Genomic DNA, 23,184 nt, shown 5'->3' on the forward strand with positions numbered 1-23,184 from the left:
GTAGATTCTTATAATCAGTTCCCCCTCTCTACCCCACCCTTCCTCCACCCTCCTGGTATCGCCACTCTCACTACTGGTCCTGAAGGGATCATCCGTCCTGGATTCCCTGTGTTTCCTGCTCCTATCTGTACCAGTGTACATCCTCTGGTCTAGCCAGATTTGTAAGGTAGAATTGGGATCATGATAGTAATGGAAAACTTCCTGATGCCAGGGACTTAAGTGGAGAGCAAATGTTTTGAGAATGATGAGGGCAATGAATGTACAAGTGTGCTTTACATAATTGATGTATGTATGGATTGTGGTAAGAGTTGTATGAGCCCCTAATTAAAAAAAAAAAGTAATGGAAAACTTCTGAAGTAGCATGAGAAGCAAAGAAAAGGAATTCTTAGCAGAACTGTAAAGTTGACAATGTCACTTTAGGATGTTAATTAGATATCAAAAGTATCATTTTGTGACCATTTTGTTATTATCATGTTGAGCTTGTTAACAATGATGTTTGATGTTGCCCTAAAACTACACCAACTGATTTTCCTTTCTCAGGTTGCCTGGGGGTAAGGGATCATCACGGAACCACAGACCATGGACGCGCTGCTTCTACCTGCATTGGAGACACGGCGGCGGCGGGCGCAGTCCTCACTGGTATTCCGCTCAGGGGGCTCCGGGGGCCTTTACGGGCAGACACATTCTGTCCCGCTCCACCTGCCAAGAAAAGAAAAGGGAAGGTTTATGTGCTGCTCCCTTTTAAAATAGCAAATAGTAATTCCTGATTGTTGACTTCTTTGGTGATTACGAAACTATTCCTAAATGTTTCACATCCTGTTTTACTCTTTTCTCCTCTGGAATTGGAGACACGGCGGCGGCGGGCGCAGTCCTCACTGGTATTCCGCTCAGGGGGCTCCGGGGGCCTTTACGGACAGACACATTCTGTCCCGCTCCACCTGCCAAGAAAAGAAAAGGGAAGGTTTAGGTGTTGCTCCCTTTTAAAATAGCAAATAGTAATTCCTGATTGGTGACTTCTTTGGTGATTACGAAACTATTCCTAAATGTTTCACATCCTGTTTTACTCTTTTCTCCTCTGGAATTGTGCTGAATTGGGTTATGAAAGAGGAGGAGTTAGCTAAATGGGGGATTGGTCTTAGATGGAGGAAATTATGGAAAAACAAAATGTGGTGTAATGGCAAGAAAGGAAAGGGAAATTCTTGCTCAAACCATTTTCGTTCACTCATTTCCATCTCTACAGCGGAATGCCCTTATAGGGCTTTAATAACTTTTAACACTTGAACACTTAGAGTTTTTTTGAGCTTCAATTTAGTTGCAAACTATTTTAGCAGGGATAACTAGATACACAGAGAGAATTGCTTCTTACTTCAGTCTTCTAATATAATGGACATATTTGTTGCAACAGGAGTGGGATATTGTGAATAAATGCACGCTGTTTCTTCTATTTATTGTATGTATGTATATGCATTTATAAGGTACAAATGCACATCGTTCATATGTGGATAAGAGCAAATATATAAGAATTATGGGTCAGCCAGACAGTTCCAGAAAATGTCGAGAATGTATCAAGATCAGGAATGACAGATCAGCAGGGTGCTCACACACAATACTAGACAGAAGAGTCTAGCAGCATATTGCAAGAGGATTATGGCCGAGGACCCAACAAGAAAGCCAAAAGCATATATTAAATTCAATGCTCCATCCCCTAAGGGATGAAGTCTTTGGCTTACCCTGCTAATTGTTCATGAAATGTTAAGAAGGTGAATAGGAGTGATCTGAATTTCATGGACATACGAGGCAGGAACGAGAAACGGCAAAGCAGGACTTGGAGGTAAGGAAGAGGTAACCTTGGAGGGAAAGAGGAAATTGTCTTTCCGTTAAACATAAACCAGACCCTGCAATGTCTCACAGGAGCCTCAGCCAGGCTCTTGCAGACAGTGCCTGTATAAGGCATGATCTAAAAAGAGCCCTTTTATTTGTGTCCAACTTGGACCTAGTGTAGAGACAGGCTTGGTACATTGGGTCAAGGTTTGATGTTTTGCTTGTAAAACAAAATGTAAATAAATACCTGGACGTCCCAAGTCAAACGACTTGATAAGTGACTTAACAGTGGTTATAGACTCTGACGATGTTGGGGATGTTCTGCTAACATAGACACCATGCCACCGGCCAGGAGCATCCACTTCGGAGGGCTCTGACTCTTCATTCGCAGGTCTGCGCGGTAAAGAGCACATCAAATTGAAAAGATGGAGGCTGTTCCCGTAGGAAGACAGACAGAGATGGACACAGAACCAGTGAGAAGGTCAGTCTGGAAGGAGAACCCTAACTTTAAAAGCCTTTCTATATACAAGCCTTGTATCTTTAGGAATGAACACAGTTACTACTTTCAGTTTTGAAAAAATGGTATGTTCTTGGGAATGGTCAGAATCCATTTTCTGTGTAGATTGGCTTTACATTAGCTCCAAGTAAAAAGTATATGAACCTAATTTTCAAACTAAAAAGCTGTACAAATGTTATTCATCATAAATATTTGGCTTGGTGGCTAGCACACAATTGCCTTGTCAAGGTGTATTGCTGTCTAGTATACCTGTTGTCACCGAGTCTATTCAGACTCATAATGACCCCGTAACTGAGCATAATACTGACCCAAATGGTTTGTAAGGCTGTAATCTTGATGGAATCAGACTACCACATCTTTCTCTTGTGGAGTGGCTGGTAAACCACACGCCTCTCAGCCCTGGCTCGCTTTCACCAAGGCTCCTCCACCAAGTATTCCACTGTCACTGAGGCGAATGAGGACTCAGAGCAGCCCTGTAGGGCAGAGCAGGGCTGCCCACCAGCACGTCCAAGGCTGGAAATCATTATGGAACCAGAAAGCTTCACCTTTCTCCCCTGGACTGGCTAGTCAGTTTGAACTGCCAATCTTGTAGTTACAGCCCCAATGCATAACCCACTAAGCCATCAGGGCTCCTTTGATCCAGTATGAGAAATTGGGTTGCTAACCCAGAGTTCGAAACCCACCAGTCGCTCAACAGGAGCAAGACGTGGAAGTCTTCTTCCATCGAGATTACAGCTCTGGAAACTCTATAGGGCAGTTCTGTTCTGACTGGATGCCACCCGACAACAATTCTGACCCTATAGGGCCACTCGAATTCAGAAATAACTCCATGGCAATGGGTCTGGCTTTCTATCTGTGGGAAAACGAACTGTACATTTTCCCAAGAATCCTTTGCAGCTAGGATTTCAGATGGCGTTCAGGTTTCCCCACATCAGAAATGGCCAGGAGGCCTGGTGGCAGAGTGGGCTACACGTTGGGCTGCCAACTACAAGGTCAGCAGTTTGAAGCTAGAAGCCACCCCTTGAGAGAAGCTAAGGCTTTCTACTCGCATTACCATCTCTGAAACCCACAGGGGCAGTTCGGCTCTGCCCTAGAAGGTTGTTATGAGCCAGAATCGACTCAGTCAGTGGCAGTGAGAGTGAGCTCAGAAACAGCAGGGCACAAGTGCACGCATGATATTGATAGAGAGACAGCAGAGACAGGCGGCTCAGTGCTGCCACCACTAATGGTCGGTTTCCAAATGGGCATACAGCTTTTGAGTTTTTAAGGTTCCAGCTCCTGGTGTAGAGCCCTAGCGGCATAGTAGTTACACATTGAGCTGTTAACCACAAGGCAGCAGTTCAAAACCACCCTCTGCTCCTCAGGAGGGAGACAAGGCTTTCTACTTCCAGACCTATTGGTGGAGTCCTACGGGTACAGTTCTACCCTGTCTTCTATGAGTCAGAATCAACTCTGGTAGCGAGTTTGGTTTCTCGGTTACTAGCTACAGGGTTACTATGAGTCGAAATTAACTTAATGGCACTTGAATTTGGCTTTGGGGTTTCATTCCTGGCCGAAGCAGCAGCCTCATGGTGACTCAGTTCTGTGTCGTGACTTTGGGAATTGTTCCTGGAAGCGTAGCCTACAGTTCCTTGCGTTAGGTCTCTCGATAATTCTCAAACCAACTTGAGTGCAATCCTTTATATAGAACGGAATCCTGATTTATGAGACCAGTGCTCTAAAACAACATGGCAATTCTGCAAGAGGTGAAACAGACTCTCACCCACATTTCCTGTTATGTCCAGTGTAGTTTCTAAATTCATCTGTAGACTCACAGAAGACTCTTTCAGAGAAAGAGCATCTGATTCACTCCTTCATGCATGACTTCCTCATCCAGGGGACTTGAACATGTCATTTAATCTTCCTGTGAATGAGCCAAGACAAGAATTCCCAATCTTCTGATTTCTAAACCATTGCCCTTTTTATTATATCAAATTGCCACGGCTGTTTTGCAAGAAGATGACTAACTTATGAGAGGAGCTCAGAGATCTCTGGCAGTGTCCTTTAATAAAATTACTGGACATTTAAAATAGTCATTTCCTGATAGTTTTGAAATTAATCGAGCTACTCGTGAGGTTCTACAGTAAAATTTATTTGTCCTATATTTGAGTAACTTCTTCTTGTTGTGCTGCAATCAACATTAACGGAAACAAAATTTTAAACCCTCAAGAATCTTACACCCATTTCCATGGCCTGTTTCCATGAGGGAAGAAGGAAAAAGAAAAAGGTAGTAAACTAATGATTTCTTTCAGAAATACCCGAGGCATTTCAGAAATTGTAAGGGGTTGGTTTTTGTATTTTCCACATTGTGTGATAGTATAGAAGACCACGTGGTGAACATGAAAGAGAAAGAAATCAAGTTAGGTACAAGTTGGAAAGAAAACCTTATTTCCACACCAGCCATTCTGGGAGAGTCAGACCCAGGATGATGGGCCACTCTCTCACCAGCCCACCTAAATGATGTGGCATGAAAGTGCCTGGTAGAAGCTCCATGCTCCAAGTGCCTTGAAGGGTGTTCCGTTTGAAGAATCCATGTTTATTTCATTGACTGATAATTTATTAGAAATAAGATGGAGCATCTGACATCTTGCTGAAAAATTCTCTTTAGTTATTTAAGTTACTCTGTGATTCATAACTTTAGATGATCACTCAATTTCTAGTACTCAGGCATCTCAAGACAGTACTCCAAACCACCAGGCTACTTAGCTAAAATAAGAGTCAAGATGAGAAGATCCTGCAAATTATTTAGAATTTTAGCATAGAAGCAATTAGACTAAATGCCCACCACATCATATAACAGTGATTTATGTGTGTATGTGGGGGGGGAGGGAGGACGTACACACAGAACACAGGCTGAGTTGAAAGAACCACAGAAAATAATTAAGAATGCTATGGAATAATATATGTATTAACTCCCAATTAATAAAAAAATTCATTAATAAAACAATGCTACTGGCTTTATTAATACTTTCATCACAAATACGTTTGTGTTCCTTATGCCAACCTACCTTCGAATTGTTTGGGATTACCTAGCAACAGTGTCAGTATTAAAGAAAATATTACATTTCCTCTGACTCACAATAGAGTAAGAACTTTGCACGCTATTTTATCTTTAATGTAAGCACATAACCAGTGACAGCTCAGCAAACTCATTAAATCAAAGGGAAAGTGTTCAAGGCTAACTAGCTATTTGTCTGATGCAGCTGTTGGGTTCTAAAGATAAATCTGTAAGATGAAAATTACATATATAGTCAAATGACCCTTGGAAAACCATTAAGTCACCCAACTGTACCGCTTACACAGTGCACTGAAGTGAAATTACTCGATATAGTTCTCCTATCCATTGTGCTGATATTTCTTAACGACTGGGTGGAATCACAAAAATAAGGTGTAGGGGACTTTAACTCCTGGTCCATTTTGCCCTTCTGGTGGTTATAAAAGAGAGCCGTCTCAGAAGGAGGAACAGAGGCGAGAGGTCCCATGACCAGCAGAAGAGGCGCCATTGCATTCGAATCGAGACCCCTGCCTGAGGTGGTGGAGGCCCCAGAGGCCCCCTGTAGGGGGCAGAGCAGAAGAGCAGTGCTCAGTCTGTCAGACAGAGGGGACTTCCCAGGCCCCTGCAGGAGCGAAGCAGAGCGCTGTCAGCTAAGAGGCTGGCTTTCAGGATGGAGGAACCTTAGGGCATTGATCAGCACTAATGGAGCTTTTGAACGTTTGCCCAAGGTAAGCAGAACTCCAGGGACAGTGTGATTGAGAGTCTGAGGACCAGCCCCAGATGTGTCTGTCAGGATGGCTGAGAAGAGGCGCTGCGGATAAAAGAACTATACTTTTTTTTTTTTTAAACCATTTTAGAACCTGTTAACTCTCCTAATAAACCCCCATAATCCTGAGTGTTGTCTGTGAGTCCTGTGTGGCACTGCCACAAATGAGGTGGTTAATGGTTTTCCAAGGTGTCAGAATAGGGCAGAGAAGGATGGAGGGTGGAAGCATGTCTGATCTGACCTCTGCTTCCCAGCAATCATCCAGAAGAGAGAGCTGAATTCCCCTTCCCCCTTGAGCAGCTAGAGGTTAGACATGTCATTTTCTCACGTGGTTTTGAAACCTAACGATGTACAAACACACCCCCTTCCAGGAAAACTAACAGTCACGTTTCCTAGTGTTTGTAATAGCTTGCTCCCGCTTCAGTTGCAGCTCCGACGACATGGCTGGATTGTTTACAGCGGCAGTCACGTGGATTTGGACAGAGTGACTCTATAATAGGACGGACTAAAACTCTTCTACATGGCTTTTGAGTCTTTAAATCATTATGGACTGTCCCGACTTTCTCCTGGGGAGCAGCGGGTGGTTTTAAACTGCCGACTTTTCCGTCAGGACATTTACTTGCTGTGATTAGGTGCCGCTGCAGAGTTGGAGCTGACTCAGCACACCTATAAAGAAGAACCTCTGCCCTGGCCTGGTAGCGCACAATTGTTACGACCGACCCAACTGTTGCAGTGGGGTGTCCCTCCCTCTCCTTGCGGGCCTTCCTCTCTTGTCACCGACGCTCTACTTTATGAAGCACGATGTACTTTTCCAGGGACCGGTCCCTTCTGATAAGAAGTCTATACGACAAGCCCTCACTCATTGCAGCGCCCACCTTTACAATATCAAACACGACGCACACTTTCCATCTGCTTAGCAGGTATAACGATGGCAACGGTTTCAGCAAGTTAAATGAGTGTGAGGCAACCCCACTGTACACACACCATACTATGCATCTTAAAACCTTGTCATTTAATTTCCACACAAGCTCCGTAACTTACTAGATTAAAAAAAAAATTGACACTTGATCATATGGCTTCTAAGTGGGGAATCTAGGTAGCAAATCCAGCTCAGCTTGCCAAATCTTTCTCAAATTCTCTCTGCTGCATGAGCGTTCCCTGTGGGATATAGATGGATTCTCAAAAAATGCTAAAGGTGATGGCACTGATTTCTTCTTAAAACATATTTAAGATGTATGTAAGGAAAAAAGCTATAAGTATGTATTCATTGCTCTTAATTTTTATGCAATAACCCGCTCTTTAGAAGTGGCAAACCATATAACTCTCCTGAGCAGGACCACAGGCGCTCCACTCCCTGCCGGCTGCTCTAAGCCAGGTACATTATTGTTTAAACATGCATACTCCCCACTCACTCTCCCTCACTGCCATCAAATTCATTGCGACTCATGGAAACCCTATATATAAAACCGTCTCTCTGAGTTCCTGAGATATGAACTCTTTACAGGAATAGAAAGCCGCATCTTTCTCCCAAGGAGCAGCTGGTCATTTCAAACTCCTGACCTATTTATCAGTTAGCTGCCTAATGCATAACCCACTCTGTCACCAGGGCAACTTTTTTGCATGTGCATAAGATGTCTGCAATTATTTTTGCCCATTTATATTTTATTTAATCTCTAGGATTCATTGCTATTCTTGACCAGCTATAGAATGCTGTCTTTAAACGCTGTTAAATTTTCTACATCATTTATTCTGCTGTCTGTGCCACTCCTGGACAACAATTTTTCAAGTCTACAAAGGTTCATTGAAAAATGCCAAATCCATCGACATGGAGTTGATCTGACTCATGGCAACCCGAGCAGTGTCAAAGTGGAACTCTGTTCAGGGTCTTCAATAGCTGACTATTTTTTTGTTTTTTAAGAAGTAAATCACCAGGTCTTTCTTCTGAGGGCTCTGTATGAAATGGAAAGGCCAACCTTCAGTGAGCAGCCTAACATTTAACCGTTTGTGTTTGGAAAAACACTGCATTACATTACATACGTGGCTCACTTTTATAAAGAGAACCAGTCATATGCTTAAGACTGAACACGCTTCTGATCCTCACCAACTGACCAGCGATGAGTTCTCCGTCCTTCCCAGTCATACAGGTACACTTCCCATGACTCCCCTGTACCCACATGGCTTTTGGGCTAAACCCCAGCACCCGGAGTTTTGTTTCTTTTCTTTTTCAGCTTCTTTGGCTTTGATCACTTTGTTCCTCAAAATCTGTATTTTTACACAAAACAGATCCTAAATAAATATGCTACTGTAGTGTGATAAGGAAATTAGAAAATAATCTTTCTCAGATATTAGAGCCTCTTCTGAGTTTCCCCAAAATGAAGTACACAACAATAAAGATGAGCAGGGTAGGGTGACAACTTGAGTTTCCAAATCCCAATGAAAATGCAAGGAAATCCCTAGTGAAAATCCTGAATCAGAACCAGAAGTGAGAAGCGGTGGAATCTGCCAGCCTGAGACTTTGAAGAATGGCTGCTACGTAGAGAGTCAGCATGGGGAGGAAGTGGAAAGAAAATACCAAGAGCTTATCTCTAAATCCCTTCCAAAGAAAATGGAGATATAAGGTACAGGAAAAGCCCTAGTGATATCCCCTTTGATAGAGGGCCAGGGCTGGAGAGGTGCATGAGAAGCAAAGAGTGCCAAGATTTTTATCCTGAAAAGGGTCATGGAATAAGATATGATGAGGACAAACAGGGACACACACGCGCGCACACACCCCCCACAGCAAAGAGCCTGGGTAGTGTAGTGTGTTACTAATCGCCAGTTCAACAGTTCGAAAACACCAGGTGCTCCATGAGGGAAAGAGGAGGATTTATGCTCCCATGAAGATTTTCTATGCTGTCCTACAAAGTTATTATGACTCTGTATTGATTCGATGGTAGTGGGCTTTGTTTTGTTCTTGGTTGTGCAAAAGGTTAAAGCGATGGGCTGCTAACCAAGGGGTAGGTTGGTCTGGATCTGCCCAGAGGGATCTCTGGTGGTCTGCTTCTGAAAAGTCAGCCATTGAAAACTTAGGGAGCACAGCTTTGCTCTAACACACCTACATGGAGGGTAACTGGCTGTGGCCTGAGAAGGTCAGGAAATGATGTGTCTCAGACATCCTAGAGACAGATGGCAGGAACAAGGAGAAGATCAAGAAGAGCCACACTAGCTTCTGTGGAGGAGAAGCCCAACAAAACCAGACCCACAAAGTTGAAGCAAATACACTGAAGATAGACGCTAACCAAATCCACTGCCGTCATGTCCATTCCAACTCACAGTAATCCTGCAGAGGCTTTCCCGGGATATGAATCTTCAGGAGAGTAGAAAGCCTCCCATAGCATGACTGTAGGAGGGTTTGAACCATTGACCTTGTGGTTAGCAATCCAACACCTCCCCGACAGCATCACCAGGGCTCCTTAAGCACCACACACACACACACACACACACACAATCTGGCAATTTAATATGCAATGGTTGAGTTTAAAATATAATATAAGCAGTCTAATAATGTGGTTAAAATATTTCAAAGCAGAACCAAAAGAAAAATAAATATGGGTATAACTGAGATGGTCTCTCTGAATATCAATGATCTGGAAGAAAAAGATCCACATATAACATAATGAAAGAAAGGTGTAACAAATACCGGAATATGTGTGGGAGTGTGTGTGCATGTGGAAAATACATGATGAGAATTTTAAGAGCTTATTGGTATAAACTTCGGTGGGGGTGGGGGGATCACACAAAAACAGAAAACCTAGAATTAGTCAAGGAAAACACTAACAGGTTCAATTACATAATGTTATAAAATCTGCCATAAGGCTAAGAGTTGATAAAGCTAAAAGAATAATATACGATGTATAAATGCGCTTTACACAATTGATGTGTGTATGGATTGGGATAACAGTTGTATGAGCCCCTAATAAAATGTTAAAAAAAAAAAAAAAGAAGAAGAATATACTTGATATTATCCCAAATAAAATAGTGATTAAAAATGGTAAGGAAAAAAAACTGGGAAAAAAAAAACCTAAACTAGCAATTCTTAGGAAATTGCAAGTGGTTAATAGACAAAAATATAAAACCCCAAAGACCCTCGACCGTATAGCACAGAGTAGACGACTGTGTAGCACAGAGTAGAAGGGCTCTATGGGGTTTCCAAGCTGGTAATCTTTACTGAAATGGACTGTCACATCTTTCTTCGGTGCAGCTGCTGATGGAGTCAGCTGACAAGGGGTCCAAATTACCAATGTTTTGGTTCGAGCCTAGTCCTTAGCCAACTGCACCACTCCCTCACTGCTGGCGAGTAAACGCCAACACACAGCCACCCTACAGGGCAAGGTAGGGCTGCCCCTGTGAGTTTCCAAGACTGTAGCTCTTACAGGAGTAGAAAGCCCCATCTTTGCCCCACAGAGTGACTAATGGTTTCGAACTGCTGCCTTTACAGTTAGCAGCCCAATGTGTAACCACTATGCTACCAGGGTTCCTCAATCCGCCACTGTGGCTCTTTAAATGGTGAATAAACATACATCAGTATACTAGGAGAAACGTAAACTGATGCAATAATAAACAGCACGTTGCAGCAAAAACTGTCCACAGCTGTGAAGGCAATGTAGAAATGAGAACTCTCACACAAGGTGATCAAGGGTAAAACGCTCCACTTTACACAAGTAATCAGACAATATTTACTCCAATAAAACTGTTAGGTGTTCTATAATGCAGCAAGCGTACTTTTAGGAATCCATCCTATGAAAAGAAAAACATCAGTATTTAAAGCACAGGAATATTAGAGCATTGTGTGTGAAGAAGAAAGTCAAACAGCAATGGAAATCCGAGCAAATATAGCCCTGAGCATCCAGCAATAATATTTGAATACTCCAGGGTGTATCCATCCTCTGGAACACCATGTAGCTATTAAAGTGAATTAGAGTTGTACATATGGACTTGGAAGGATGCCCATGGTACATTGTTAAGTGAAAAGCAAACGGACGTGTAGAGCTTCATTTAAAAAAAGAAAAAAGATAGTGAGGGGGCATGAAACTATTAATGGAAAAATCCATTAACTTTTAATTCTGTTTCTCTATGAATTTTTTGAAGCTCCCTCATATATATGTATGGGAAAGGTATAGACACAGTTCTAAGACTGCCTTAGAACAGTGTTTCCCCAAGCGGACGATATCGCCCCCTAGAAGACACTGGGGCAGTGCAGTGGGGCTGCCAAAGCAGAAACCACTCATTGCTGCATGGGAGACAGAGGGAGGAGGCTTTCTCCTGCAGAGTCCTCCTCTCGGAAACCTGCCCCGTGCTAGAGGGTGACTAAGAGTCAGTTGACTCGATGGCAGTGAGTTGTTTGTGTTTTTGTTTACAATTTACCCTGGATTATAGGTTAGAGAATGGAGGGAGGGGGGTTCTGAGTAATTTTTCTTTCCCCCCCCCCCAAGAAGGGGGCGGTAGGCCAGTGAGTTTGGTGATTCAGGAAGAGGGAGAAAAGGTAATCTTTCATACAGGAGCCCTTGTTGCATAGTGAGCTATGCATTGCGCTGCTAACCACAAGGTTAGCAGTTCATAACCACCAGCTGCTTTGTTGCTATGAGTTAGAATTAACTCGATGGCAGTGGGTTTGATACCAAAAAAATACTTTTTTAAATCAGTACATCTAAACATCACTGTAAAATTAGGAAGTCTGACAAATCATCAACAGTCTAACTTGTTTTTATATTCCAACAACACAATTGTGGGTTTCAAACTCCATCTACTATAATTTTGACATTTTGCGTAAAAAATGATTTGAGCAAAGTTAGCTAGTTTTTGTTCTTCTCTGTTTCTACTAATTAAATCATTAAAAAGTATCTTCATATTCCAAATCAACATCGTAACTACAATTTAAAATCCAGCTTACTTGAACCTCAAATTCTAGAGCTTCATTTCACTTAAAAAACGAAAAAAGATTGTGAACCCGATATGAGGGGGCATGAAACTTGGCTTCACAATTCTGAAACTATTTTCACCAAAAACTTTAGGACAAAACAACACAGAGACTCTACAAAGGATGGCCAGTGATTAAAGATCAGGCAAGAGACGCTTCTAAATAATAAGACATTTATTTAGCACTTCAGAAAGGCTTACATGTGAAGACATCAAACAGTACCAGAATAAAGACAGGCCAAATTATAGGCGCAAGTAGGGCTGTTCATATTAAGTTGGGGTGTGTTTTTCATATTGTATATTTGAAAACACCTGTCAATATAATTCTAAGTCATTCCAAGAATTCTCAGTTTGAGGTACAAATCGCCCACGCTTTAAATCCTACCAGGACAATTTTAACAAGGTCTAAAGTAATTCTACAGTCTCTTCTCGCTCACACCAAACCAAATTTTTGAGCGAATCTATGCTCTCTCCTCTAACACCCCAAAAGTCTTCCTGAGTTTAAAGAGTAATCCTTTTCCTAATTTTTCTTTTATTAACAACAAGCCTTGCTTTATCCTTTGGGCAATGTGGCTCGCAGGCCCACTGTATGTATCCTGTCCACTCATTCCTCACATAAGAATTGCAGGTTCTGTCTGATGATGCTACTGAATCGGACATGGAGTTTTTCAAAGCTTTTGCTTCTAAAAATGTAAAATCATGCATCGAATTTTGGAACGATATACTTCTGGATGGAACATCTTTAAGTTTCCAGAGTAAGTTTTATTCTTGCAGCTTTTGTTGAAGGTTCCTGTTGAGTAGTTTTCAGCAAAATTTCAATTAGTATCTTTTACTATACCCCATATACTATACTGTAGTATACCTGGCATTGCCAACCAATGCCTGTGTATGGCTATATACCTTCTGCCCGGAAGAGATTTTGGAGATGAAAGCCAGGTGAGGTAATGAAGTCGGAACCCCAGCTTGACAAGACTTGAAGGAGAATTTTCGAACTCCTTCAGATCAAGGCCTCTTACAGCTGGCTTCTTGTTTTGCCTTAAATAGTACGAATTCCCTGGTTATCAGTCTACTGCACTCAAAGGGAAGCATAAAAATAAACTCTAAAAAAATAAACACAGGCATATGTCCCGTTTTCCAGCACTCTGGATTTGCTATGCCACTGCTCCCTCTTTAACACTCTAGTGGCAGAGTAATAAAAGGAAACCTTTTTTTTTTTACATCAGACTTGTGCTTTGTGTTTTTGAGAACGACTTCACTTTATTCTCCAAACAGAAGACGGCTGAATCTTCTGAGGGGTTGGGGGTGGGAGAAAGGGGTCCACTTTGATCATGCAGTGAGTGGGTTCCAATGTGTACAAACAAGGCAAACAGACTTGGATTCAATTATTCTGCGAAACAGGGAATGCTATAAGGAAATACTTTGGCTCTTTAGAAAGAGAGAATTTCTCCTTTCTATTAATCCCCCCTTTCATATAGAAATGGCTGTAGTTTCCAAGCATGGCAAGGGCTGGGCTGTCTTTCTTCCACCAAAGACTCTGCTAGCTGACAGAGACCAGGGAGCTGTGAAAATAGAAATGGGAAGGGAAAGGCTAGTCAAGGAGTTACTATTGCAACACGATCTTAGTTTACAAACACAAGAATTAACTGCCATACAGGGAGAGGCTAGCATCCAGAATATGGAGGGGCACGTTTTAGTCCTAAGATTTTGGGGAGTCAAAGGTCTCTAGCAAACAATTGTGGTGGTCAGGTATAAATGTCCAGGAAGAACTACAACAACAAAAAATCAGACTGTTCTGACAGGCAAGGGCCATCAGAGAATAATTACTTTATTATTACTGCATAAGAATCCATCCAAATGGTTAATGGAAGCTTTCAAAAGAAAATTGGTGAAGATGGGGAATTGGGGGTGGGGTCAGGGAGGCGGCCACAGCTCTTTAGGATTACAGAGTCTATGTATCTAATTTCATAAATGCAAATTTTAAAATATGACAATATAAGTCATATGAAAGTGAAAGAATTTTACTTGCTGAAATAAGAGGATCTGAGCGGTCCGGTTTCTACACTGAAGACCAGGTAAAATTCCAGTGGCCGACAGTCATAGGTGCTGATGTGTGCTTGGTTAGGGTGCTAAGCAAAAACTGCTTAGCAGTACTTATGATAACCAGCTCCCCTCCACCAGGGCCAAGGTTTCTGGGTCAAGGTCTAGGAAATAAGAGCTAGGAAACATAACCTGGTGATCTAAAAATATTTCCCAACTTTCTTCATGTGCCCTTTCTAGGATAGCCACAGAACACTTGCTGGGGGGCTGTAAACAATGCAAGAACAACACAAAGGAAGACACACAGAGGCAACAAGGCTGACGTTAGGGCATGATACATATGAGCGCACACAGAGTTAGAAGCCAGTTCCAGTGATATGCCGCCATGCTATGTCAGGGTTACAGGGCACACACATACTGAATCTTCAACGTTCTTCTTCGGAAACAAATACAATTAGTTAGGCACAAATATTAAGTGTTTTTACTAATGTCATCTTAAGACTCTGTCCATGAATGTTTACTGGAGCTACATAACAAATGGAATAATTAAGTGAAGTAAGTCACTCTAAAAATAATGGTGGACCACTGTCACTAGAAAGACTGCACATGGCCCTTTAAATCGTGCTGCCTAAGTATTCTTCAAATTTGACAGGTCGCAGAACTCAACTTTCCAACAAAGAGATTGGATGCTGTAATCTTAATTAAAATTTTGGTTTCAACGTCTTTCTCTTAATTGTTCAAATGGAAAAATCAGAGCTTAAAATTTTATTCATTACCCTTTAGTCTATTAAATCATACATGTCCCATGAAACTTTCAGGTCCATAAAAATCACAGTGGACTGGTCAGAGTTGTGAACGAACAAGACAGATCCAGGAAGACAGGCAATATACGCGAGCAAAGTGAGTCAAAGAATGTTGGAAAGATAAGATGGTTGGCACTGAGACTATCGCCTAATTCTAGGTCCCTCGTGTATGTTATCATCAGACATACTGCCCTGGAATAAAATTACCTTTGAAAGTGTGACCAGAAACACCACTAAGCCCACTGCCATGCAGTCTCTCAGACTCATAGCTGGCCTGACCGGAGAGAGCGGAGCTCCCTCGTAGAGGTTCCGAGGCTGGAATTTTCATGGAAGCAGCCTGCCGGAGCTTCTTTCCAAGGTGTGCTGGTGGGCTTTAAAACAGTCAACACCACTGAGCCACCAAGGTTTTAGTTTATTTTAAGGAAGACCAATAAGGAATTAATTTTTAGAATTTCTGAAATGCTAAGTTATATAACAGTCCACTCTTTTTTTTTAAGCTATTAATTTCCTTGTAGTAAATGCTCATTTCTATTCAAAATCGGGTATTTTAATTGCCCATCTATCAGCCTGACTATATAACTAAGATTTCCTCAAATACCTATCTATGCAAAATCAGAAAAGGAATTTGTCAATTCCATGTTACAATCACGGTGCTTTTCGAAAGTTTTACTTTCTCTCAGGACCTCATCAGGGAATTTTAATTTTCCACTATGATTCTGGCTGTGGCTGAATCAAGAATGACTTTTGATTTCTTATGGGGCGGCTTTCAAACTAAACCAAGTTTCGGTCCAGCACCCATTCAGCCAAGATGGAAATGCGAGGGAGTAGCTTTCGTCCTGGTTTTAGTTCATCTCAAGATGTAATTTTAAGAAGCGGTGTAGTCAGGGCCAAGTAACTTTCAAATAGTCAGTACTTTATTATTCGAATGGGCATCTAGACAAAGTCGCGCCAAGTCAGAGTAGAAACACTGATAACTGAGGGTGTTCAGTAACATCCCGTGTTCTGGATTAGTGTCGTTTCCTAGAATTTGTGAAACGTTTTGTGAACAAGGATTAAACTGCTGGAGTTGGGTTTGGGTTCATAAATCACTGTAAAATAAAACAGATAAACAATCTGACAGGATATAACATCGGAAGCCCTAATTTGTCTGGGCACATGCAGACATTTCCTAAGATGTCAGAGTTCAAGTTGTACAGTTTGGCCTATATCTTTTGTTGTTGTGAAGTGCCATCGAGTCAGGCCAAACTCATAGTGACCTCATGCACAACAGAAGGAAACACTGCCTGGTCCTGCACCATCCTCACAATTGTTCTCATATCTGAACCCAATGTTGCAGCCACTGTGTCAATCCATCTTGGCGGGAGTCCTTCACTGTACCAAGCATGATGTCCTTCAGCGACTGGTCTCTCTTGATAAGATATCCAAAGTATGCCTGTATCTTAGGATCTATATAAGAAATATCTCATCTCATACAATAACCGGCTAGCGCCATCACTTAAACTCAGGACTCATAATGCATGTATGAAGCAATGGAAGTTCTGATTGGTTCTTCTTCTGAAATCACAGAATATGGAAGCAAGACAAACAGCAGAGGCAGATATAAAACCCCACTCACATGACTTCACAACCATTTTTCAATAAGGAGCCGTAAGTAATCTACTTTTCCATGCTCCTCGTGGCATCCTTTGGTGGACAGAGGGTAGGGGTGAGACCATAAAATAAGGGCCCAGGTGTTCAAAAGTAAACTGTGGAACCAGCTACACATCGTAGCTTACTCCTTCTCTATAGTCTATTCAATAGAAGAGTCATAAAACAAAGGAGTGAGGGTCTGTTTGGAGCAAATTCAATAGAAGAATCCAGAATTTTGAGAAGAAATCTGTTCCTTTGAATATCTTGAAAGTCATGATAACACAACACCATGGACCCAACAGCTCAGAATCTAGCCAACAAACTATACTCTGAGCTTTAAAAACATGTAACTATTATAAACCAGCATTCAGAACCCCCTAAATTTTATTTTAAAAGCCATTTCAAATATGAGAGGCGTCTGAAAAGTCAAAATAATTTTCTAATATCCCAAATCCCAAAGTTGAGGCCACTTGTTCTTGACTGAAGAAAGGCAAGTCTACTTAAGGGATAGCCTAAGTTTTGTTTGCAGACAATTTGAATTTTAAGTCATCGTGAACCTTCAGCTCACTCACTTTAAGAATACTAGTACCAATTGCTATTGAGCCGATTCTGATTCACGGCAACCCCGTTTACGTCCGAGTAGAACTGTACTTCCGACAGTTTTCAATACTCGTTTTTTTTTTGGCAAGTAGATTGCCAGGCCTTTTCCCAAGATGCTTCACACCTCCAACCTATCACACAGCCGTCCAGCACATTCATGGTTTGTATCATGCAGGGGTTCTCTCACTTTTAAGAATACCTTCCTCTTAAACTTCACTACAAAGGAGTTCAGTTCAGGCACTGTGTTAAGGGAGAATCCTGAATCATAAAAGTGGGTTTGAAAAAAGTTTGAAAATAGTGCCAGAGTACTGCCAACAAGGCAGCATGCCCCAGACGGAGTCCTCTGTCTGGGGTCAATTCCCTTGCATAAGAGTTGCCTATGCAAAGTATTGCTGCTGCCTCTTGAAGTACCTACACTTGTCAAGGCTAAGATTTAAGGAACATGCTAGACGCTGCTTCCATCCTTCACACCTAGGAGGAGGCTAAGCTGGAACTTGGCTGCTCTGTAGAAAAGTGAAGAGCTATTCCATCAGAATGGCACTGACCAAGCCCTGGTATGTTGTCAATCAGGCTGTGGTGGGAGTGTGAGCCTTGGAAAGAAACAATCGCATCTGGCGCACACAGACAGAAAAGCATCGCATGTAGACAACGAAGCCCCAAGCACAGTGATTATTAAGTGAGCAGCCAGCAATGTTTGGGTGCCCGTCAGACCCACAGAGGTGCAGCCCTGCACGTGACCAACCTGCTGTGGCCCTGGATGTCGCCCAGCTCCTTCTGCAGCCTCACGTTCTTCTCCTCTTCCTCCAGCAGCCTCCTCTTGACAGTTCGAAGCTCTTGCTGGGCCTCACACTTGATGTCGTTGGCCACCACCACGGCAGTCTGCAGGTCAGCCTGGAACCGCCTCCACTCCTCAGTATCTTCCTGGGGACCCAGATCCAAACCCCATCAGATGCCTGCCAATGCTGGTACCTGGACTGCCAATTGGCCTTCCAACCCCCATGTTGAGCAATGAGAATGTGCAGCCCGGGCAAAACTTAGTGAAGGACTGCTTTCATGTAAGCTCACTTCCAGGGAGGTGGAAGTGCCCACCTTCGTGCTAACAAGTTCTCCATCCTGAAACGGAAGTGCTTTACTGTTCCTTTCTGCCACCACCATACACATTTATGGCTCTGGGCTGATGATAAGGGAATGTACTATGAGAAAATAGATCGGAAAAGGTCATGGGGTATTTTTTATTTGTTGGAAGGTTTCTAACCCTAAGCTGTGGATAATGTACACACTGCTGCAATCCACATCTCACCTTAATCTGCTTATTCAGAGTCTTTAGCTGCCTCTCCAGGTCTGACTTCTGTTCCTCCAGCTTCAGTACATTATCTAGAAATAAACAAGCCAGACAGAATTTGGAAGAGTTGTGAGACACTGGGGAGAAGGTGGGATAAAGGAGGCAAAGAATCCGCCCTGGATACTGTCACAGGCTTTACAATCCACCAGTTCTACCCTCAACTCCCATTTTTAATGCTCTGCAAACTGGGAGTTAGAGCAGGAGCTCCCCCAAGATTGAGGATGTGATGATATTAAGAATAAATGGTGCTTATTTAGGTTATATCTTCAGGTGACAAGCTATACAACCAGGCAGGGCTGTGGGGGAAAACAGCCGTTCTCTTGGCCTCCCTACCATTCACACAGTCTTCCTGAATGTCCTCTCTAGGTTGTGAAATCAAAGACTTTCATGACACAGAGGATATGACTAGTTATTGCAACTGTGATCTTTCAGACCAGCGTCTGGACAGTGGTTCTTAACCCTCATCATGACTGAGGAAGCTTTTCAAATATCCGGATTGCAATGAGTCTCCCAAGGTAGAGAGAGTCCGGACTTAACTTTGAAAGCACTTTTACAGGTGGCTTAATGGCTACCTTTGTCACGTGGATTCCAACTCAGGGAACCCAGTGGGTGCAGAGTAGAACTGCTCCACAGGGGTCTCAAGGCCTTGCTCACTGGGAAGCAGATCATGAGACCTGACTTGCAGGGCACTTCTGGGTGGGTCTGAACCACAAACCTTTGGCTAGCAGTTGAGTGTTTAGCTATTTGCACCACTCAGACTCTAAAGTGGCCTGACTCCTTTTCTCTAGTGAACAACATCTTCAGTATCTCAATTCTCATCGTCTCCATTTTAAAGTTGTTCCCCATATCTTGCTGTCAGTCGTTTAAATCAGATCATCTTATTTTCCTAGTTAAAATTATTCTGTGGTGCCCCATAGTCTATTTTGGAGCAGCCATGGTATGTAAAAGAAGTGAACTAGAATAGTCAAGAAACTTTAAAAAGTACACGTGGTCCTACTCAGGTGGCTGGGGTGTCCTGTAACACCCTGTTTGGGTACTATGCTACAGACTTAGAAAACCCCGCAAAACCTCCTTGATTTTTCTGTCCATTTCTCTCAAGGATCTCATGGGATGGAATGATTAGTCTAGACCAGGAGCTTGTCGCTAAAAGACCTTCTAATGTAATTAATAATGATTATTATGATACTTTAACATCCCTAACAAAAGAACTATGGTGAGGGAGTAGGCCTAAAATTTGTTCTGGAGAGTAGTCATACACTGAATTTCTTCACATGCCTCTGCCAACTTTCAAGATCTGGGAACCACCCAATCAATTCTCAAGAGGAAAATTTTCACTAAAACAAAACACGACCAAAAAAACAGAACATCTCCTCCTGACTTAATTCCCTTAAAGTACGTTACCCTGTTTAGAAATGTACATCTGGGTTGTCTAGTGTGTTCTTGAGGATGACTTTTGAGAAGAGTCTGACATATCACTTCTAATAAAGAATGGGCCAGGTACCAGCAACCCAGGTGCTTACCAATTCATCAAAGTGTAGACTATGCGTGCTGCAGAACTTTCTGGACAGCTGATTAAGCTACTTTGAGTGATGGCTTGTGACACTACAAGCTTTGTGCACTCATTGTCCTTTATTACAAGAGTGAAACACATCAGCTGAGATCATTTGATAAGGCTTATTTATTTGAACACTGCAGGCAATGTTCACCATCTAGATCTGATCTCCTCCCATCAATAGGGCACATGCTGGAATTGTTTTCTGTGAGAGACCAAGAGTACACACCGTGGGTACCCAGCTGACATCTTGCATCCATCTTTCTCCCTGTCAGATCCAAAAGATGATGCATTTTTAGGATTTGCTGACTGTGTAGTTGTGGTTGTTGCTGTTTACTGGTGACCCAGAACTGACTCACTGTGATCTCATGAGACAGAACAGAACTGCCCCCCAGGGTTACCTAGGCTGAAATCTATATAGAAGCCAGCCACCACATCTTTCTACCACGGAAACACTTAACTATTGCTCTACCAGGGCTGCGGTGAACAGTTTCTTTTTGAGAAACCTCTAAAAACTATGGATTGTCCTTTGGAACAATCAAACGGTCACAATTGAAGTATCATAACACATTGCCTCAAACTCAGTTAGGTTTTTCTAGACACAGCAGTAACCTGGCTCATGCACATTCAAACATGCACCTGCATTTTGCTTGTTTTTTAGTAATTACCCTGCATGGCTGACTCATGTTCGACTTGTGGCAGTCCACGGTCCCAACCATCTTTTCCCCCAAGCTGCCCAGTTTCTAATTTAGTTGAAAAGACTTACGACTCAGTCTTTCATTAGGGCAACTCTTCCTGAAAGATGACAGGCCACTCTCAAAGGTAGGAATTTTTCAAAACCGCCAGGCAGCATACAGGCGTACACACCTTTCTGTAGTTACAGCTATTATTTTTTTCTCTGGTAACCTGGCTCCACGTTAAAGGCACTGCTAGGCTCACTTACTTTCCAGTTCATTAATGACTTGGTTATTATGTAATTTGACGGCTCGATGCTGTTCCACCTGATCTTCCAATTCAAATATGGTTTCCTTCATGTCTTTTATCTCTGCGTCACTCTCTGATGCTTTCTCCTGCAGTTTCAGGCTGGTTCTGCTCAACTGCTCTGCTTGATGATCACAGATCTCCTTCAGGTAAGAGTAATCCTTTTCCACCTAGGTGGGGGGAAAAAGTTTTATTTTGTGGAGTTTTAGAACAGAAAGCCCCCCTACCCACTAGCAGTCAGTTCATTAACACAAGAGTACAGGATGCTCTTGGTATGTGCTGTACCGGGCAGGGTTTCTATCTTCTTAGCCTTTGACAGTCAGGGAAACACAGATTTGTAAATGGCCAAGTGAGCAGATAGTGCACACCTTCCTAAAGCACAGAGACAGCTGTAGGTATTTCAGTATGTTCTTCGACCAGCATTTCAAATCTGGAAAACTGGCGTGGTTGCTGAATGCCTCCACCTTGTATCTGTTATGGAACAGCGCCCTCTGCTGGTGAGCTATGAACAACACTGCTCATGTCAGCACCTTGTACTCATGCAAAAACTCAAAACTCATTGCCCTAAGTCGATTCCGACTCACAGTGAACCTACAGGGCAGAGGCACCATGTGCATTACAGAGACTGTAACTCTTTCTGGGAGTATAAACGCTCACCTTTCTCCCACAGAGCAGTTGGCGGCTTCAAACTGCCGACCTTGCGCTTGGCAGCCCAACATATAATCCCCTATGCTATCCCATATACAATGGAACAAAATGCTGCCCAGCCCTGTGCAATTTCAGGGCCACCACTGGTTGCTAATCAGGCTGCTGTGGGTCCTATGGGTTTCACTGGCTGATGGAGAAGCAGGCGTGCAGACCTGTCCTTTGAGGCACCTCTGGGTGGATGTGTATACCAGCATCTCCATGAGCCGCTAAGAGCAAGCTGTTTGTGCCACCCAAGAACCCGGTACACTCCCAAAGTCCCGGGGACAGAAATACTCTTGGAAAACGTTTCAAAGGGTAACCTCACACCATCTGGGGGATGATTTTTACTCTCTGGGATGGGAGTGAAACCTGAAGCTTTCACACGTCACGTTAAATGTGGCAAAATCTAGCCGCTTCAGCCACTGTTAAGTCTTTTTGGTGCATGATTTTCTCACTGTTAGTGCTACTTTGTATCAATTTTATAATAGTTGAAACAGTATGCCACTTTTCAGGCTTTGGTACATGCATATTTCTGTGTTCTGCGTCGTTAGCTGGCATTTTCTGGCACATGCATGTTGCATGCTTGTAAAGAAACAATGAAGAAACTAATGAGAAACCCCACGAACAAAAGAAACTCAGCACAGAAAAGGGTGTGGAATAAAGAAACCGGCCACACCACCAAAAAACACACAGCAAAACGACAGCAGTAAATCCAGACCTATCAAAAAGTACACTCAACGAGAACAGGTTAAACACACCAGGCAAGAGAAAGAGTGGCATCGTGGGTTTTAAAGCAGGGCTCACCAATCTGCAGTTTACAGGAGATATACCTGAGGCACAAAGACAAACATAGCCTTAACAAAAAATTAAGCTAATGACAATCAAAAAGCGCAGGAGTGGTAGTATACATTTCTGATCATATAGACTCTAAGGCAAAATCCAGCAAAAGGAGACAAACAGTGATATTATATAATAACTGAAGCGTCAATTGAATAAGAGGACATAGCCATAATATATATCTGAGCACCCAATGAGTCTAAAAACGAATGAATCAAATTCTTACAGGATCGAAGGAGAAATAGACAACTCGACGATAATAGTAGGACACTTCTACACAGTACTTTTAATGGAGGATAGAACGACTGGGAAAAAACTCAGTAAGAACACAAAAGTACTAAAAACACAATCAACAACCTTGGCTTCATGGAGATAGAACACCTGACACAACAACAGCACACTATATTCTTTTCCAGAGCACCTGGACTTTTCTTCAAAACACACCATATGTTCCATACATAGAAACTGAAACTCAGAAAACCTACTGGGGAGGGGCCGGCCCCAATCCCAACTATGTGGACAGCCGCCCCTCCCCTCAGAAGAATGCACTTCAGAGGACGGCACTGAAGCTACAGTTCAGGGAGAGGGACATGTCTGATCAGGGCACACAGGAGCAAATGAAG

The 23,184-nt window shown here is 42.7% G+C and overlaps 1 protein-coding gene across 2 annotated transcripts in view; it reads right to left on the reverse strand.

Moving 5' to 3' along the window:
* The window catches only part of SPECC1 (sperm antigen with calponin homology and coiled-coil domains 1), a 369,887-nt gene that overhangs the window by 99,261 nt on the left and 247,442 nt on the right, over positions 1-23,184 (reverse strand). Inside the window, exons 5-9 of one of the 2 annotated variants that reach the window (XM_045293384.1) lie at positions 21,000-21,207; positions 18,463-18,536; positions 17,905-18,083; positions 2,069-2,214; positions 599-699 (exon numbers count right to left, since the gene is read on the reverse strand). In XM_045293384.1, coding sequence (XP_045149319.1) covers positions 599-699; positions 2,069-2,214; positions 17,905-18,083; positions 18,463-18,536; positions 21,000-21,207 — 708 coding nt within the window. Of the gene's footprint in view, positions 1-598; positions 700-2,068; positions 2,215-12,254; positions 13,653-17,904; positions 18,084-18,462; positions 18,537-20,999; positions 21,208-23,184 lie in introns of those variants that run through there. The other variant, XM_045293383.1, reaches the window with a different exon arrangement.

This window comes from Echinops telfairi, unplaced genomic scaffold (assembly GCF_000313985.2).
Source record: "Echinops telfairi isolate 266 unplaced genomic scaffold, ASM31398v2 ScPeMD7_2010;HRSCAF=2546, whole genome shotgun sequence".
NCBI classification, from domain to species: domain Eukaryota; kingdom Metazoa; phylum Chordata; class Mammalia; order Afrosoricida; family Tenrecidae; genus Echinops; species Echinops telfairi.